At 38.4% G+C, this 2,422-nt stretch overlaps 1 protein-coding gene across 1 annotated transcript; it reads right to left on the bottom strand.

The window, feature by feature from the left end:
* Positions 1-667: 667 nt before the first annotated feature.
* Positions 668-1,552, bottom strand: LOC131166924 (eukaryotic translation initiation factor 1A). The gene has a single exon (XM_058125569.1). The coding sequence runs from the start codon at positions 1,305-1,307 to the stop codon at positions 870-872; it is 438 nt and encodes a 145-aa protein (XP_057981552.1). The 5' UTR covers positions 1,308-1,552; the 3' UTR covers positions 668-869.
* Positions 1,553-2,422: the final 870 nt, after the last annotated feature.

Below are 2,422 nucleotides of genomic sequence, written 5' to 3'. Positions count from 1 at the left end.
GTAGAGAGGCAGAGCTAGCAACAATAATCAAGATTTTATTTGGAAAAAAATAAAGGGAAAAAACTCCATTTTTTCATTGTTTTACAAAATATTCTCGTTCTTTCCCCCTTTCCTAATAAAAGCCAAGAACATGTAATAAGTGAACCCTTCCAAGCTCCAGCCTGAAGGGTAAAGGGGAAAGAGGAAAGCAAAGGCTCCCTTCTCAGAATGCAATGTTTTGAAATCTGAAGTGGAGCTTTCAATGGACCGATAAAGCAGTAAAGCTGCATCTCACTTTCCCTAAACCCCAGACATGAATTTCTTCTTCTTCTTCTTCTTCTTCCCCCCACCCCTTTTCTTCTCTCTCCATTTCCCCCAATTCTTAACGCCTTTCTGTTAAAATAACGGAGAGAAGAGGAGAAAACCCTCAAGTTTCTATTCTCTTCTCCCATCATTAAAGAATCAAATAAGAGAGAAGCATCATCAAAACTCTCGACTAAGTAATCAGTGAGTGCAAATTCTCATTATTAGCGCCAGATAAGGTTACTGAATTAATAGCAAGATATAAATCATTGCCGATACAGAAAACAGTCTAATTTGTAAACCTTACGCGTAAACATAAACTAAAATTTATCAACAATCAATAAAATAAAAGAAGGCGAAATTGCTCCCAGTGAAGATCATCATCTAATTAAAACGTAGGTTACTATTATTGCATCCAAGTTATAGCAGTTTTCATACATAAATCCAAATATCCCACACATATTCTCTAAAATTTCATAATACAAGCAAGAATCCGATGATTGTATTGATTATCATACGATTAACGAAAAGCAATATGTAAGGCAGCGGGCGAGAGAGAGAGATAAAGGATTACGAATCTCCGAACCCTAGATTTTGTCAATATCCTCATCCTCGAACTCGATGTAATCGTCGCCTGCGCCGTCGTCCTCCTCGTCGAGCCCGCCGGCGATGCCCTCGTTGAGCCTGGTGTTCTCCGGCAACTCGCCGTAGGCCTTGAGGAGACGAGCCTCGTCGGGCATGTACTTGAGGATGACGTCGGCCTTGTCGTCCTGGTAGTCACGGAGGCCGACGAGGATTATATCGCCGGCGGCGATCCAGACCTTCTTGTGCATCTTGCCGCGGATGTGGCAGAGGCGCTTCGTACCGTCGATGCACATGGCCTCGCACCGCCCGTTGCCGAGCATCCGAAGCACCTGTGCGTACTCTTGACCGTCTTCCTTGAAGACGAGCTCTCGCTTCTCGTCGTCGGCTTCGTTCTTCCCTCTCTTGCGATTCTTACCTCCCTTGCCCTTGTTCTTCGGCATGGCGAACTCTTCCTTCTCTCTCTCTCTCTCTAAAAACCCTAGATCTCCTGGTGAAGCTGCGATGAAAACTCTCTCTCTACTGTTCACTCTCGCTCCGTCTCTTTAGAAAGTGGCGTTGAAGCTACGAGGTATTTGAGGGGATTTTATGGACGATTTTGCCCCTGTGGAGAGACCAAGACGTATCGGGCTCCCAGCGCCTCAAATCAGGTCGTGGAGAGATCTTATTGTGGCAGATTGTACCGCTGAATAAGTGAATTAGCTTTCTGACTTTGGTGACGTGGAAGCATCGGGGAAGTACCGTGAGAGTTTTTTATACTCATTTAACGGTGTAGATTTCAGTGCGTATTGAGAACGGCTTCTTGCCGTCACCGTTGTTGGCAGTAACATTCCTCCGTCGGACGAGTTAATGTGGTTTTTAAATGTGACGTTTTTGTTGAGAGTTCCATAACTATCGTTTATAAATTTAGAATCATAAAAAATATCTTAATTAAATAAATACTCTTAATCGCTACTTAAGTTATAAATTCTTAAAATGATAGAGTGATTATTAATAAATAAAATTAATTATTAATTAACTAATAATAATTTATACAACAATAATACATTAATAGGGGCACGCACTTTTGACACAACTTACAATCAGTCAAAAACTTTTAAAACTTAGAAGCACACACTTTTGATATAAAGAATTTATGTTTAATATTTTAATAAAATATTATTCCAAATATTGTTTATGGGACCTCGAGCCCAATAAGGGAACATTGCATAATACGAGACTATTCCATCTAAACTTATCACAACCTAAAATGATAAGTTTATCTTATGTAGCAAGCTTTTTAAATTTTGTTTTCTTTGTTTACATATGATCACTGGGGATTTGTGGATACGAAGAAAAAAAATATAATTATAAAAATATCACCTTAATGTTTCATTTTTTTTTTTTTATACAAGTGTTAAAAATTTTAAAAATGGGGTTATATTGTCGTATTATTTGGAAAAAAAAATATAGTGCCTTGAATTTGGGTTTGTGTAGATTTGAACAAATGTAACACAAAATTGTGTTTAATATTTTTCAAATCTATACAAATTCAAATTTAAGATTCAAAATATTTGTT

Source organism: Malania oleifera, chromosome 10, assembly GCF_029873635.1.
Source record: "Malania oleifera isolate guangnan ecotype guangnan chromosome 10, ASM2987363v1, whole genome shotgun sequence".
Classification (NCBI taxonomy): domain Eukaryota; kingdom Viridiplantae; phylum Streptophyta; class Magnoliopsida; order Santalales; family Ximeniaceae; genus Malania; species Malania oleifera.
The sequence above is the reverse complement of the archived record's forward strand: the minus strand, read 5'-3'. Positions and strand labels throughout refer to the sequence as shown.

Coding starts and splice junctions, on each gene's coding strand:
- LOC131166924 (XM_058125569.1), bottom strand. CDS start 1,307: ATGCCGAAGAACAAGGGCAAGGGAGGTAAGAATCGCAAGAGAGGGAAG.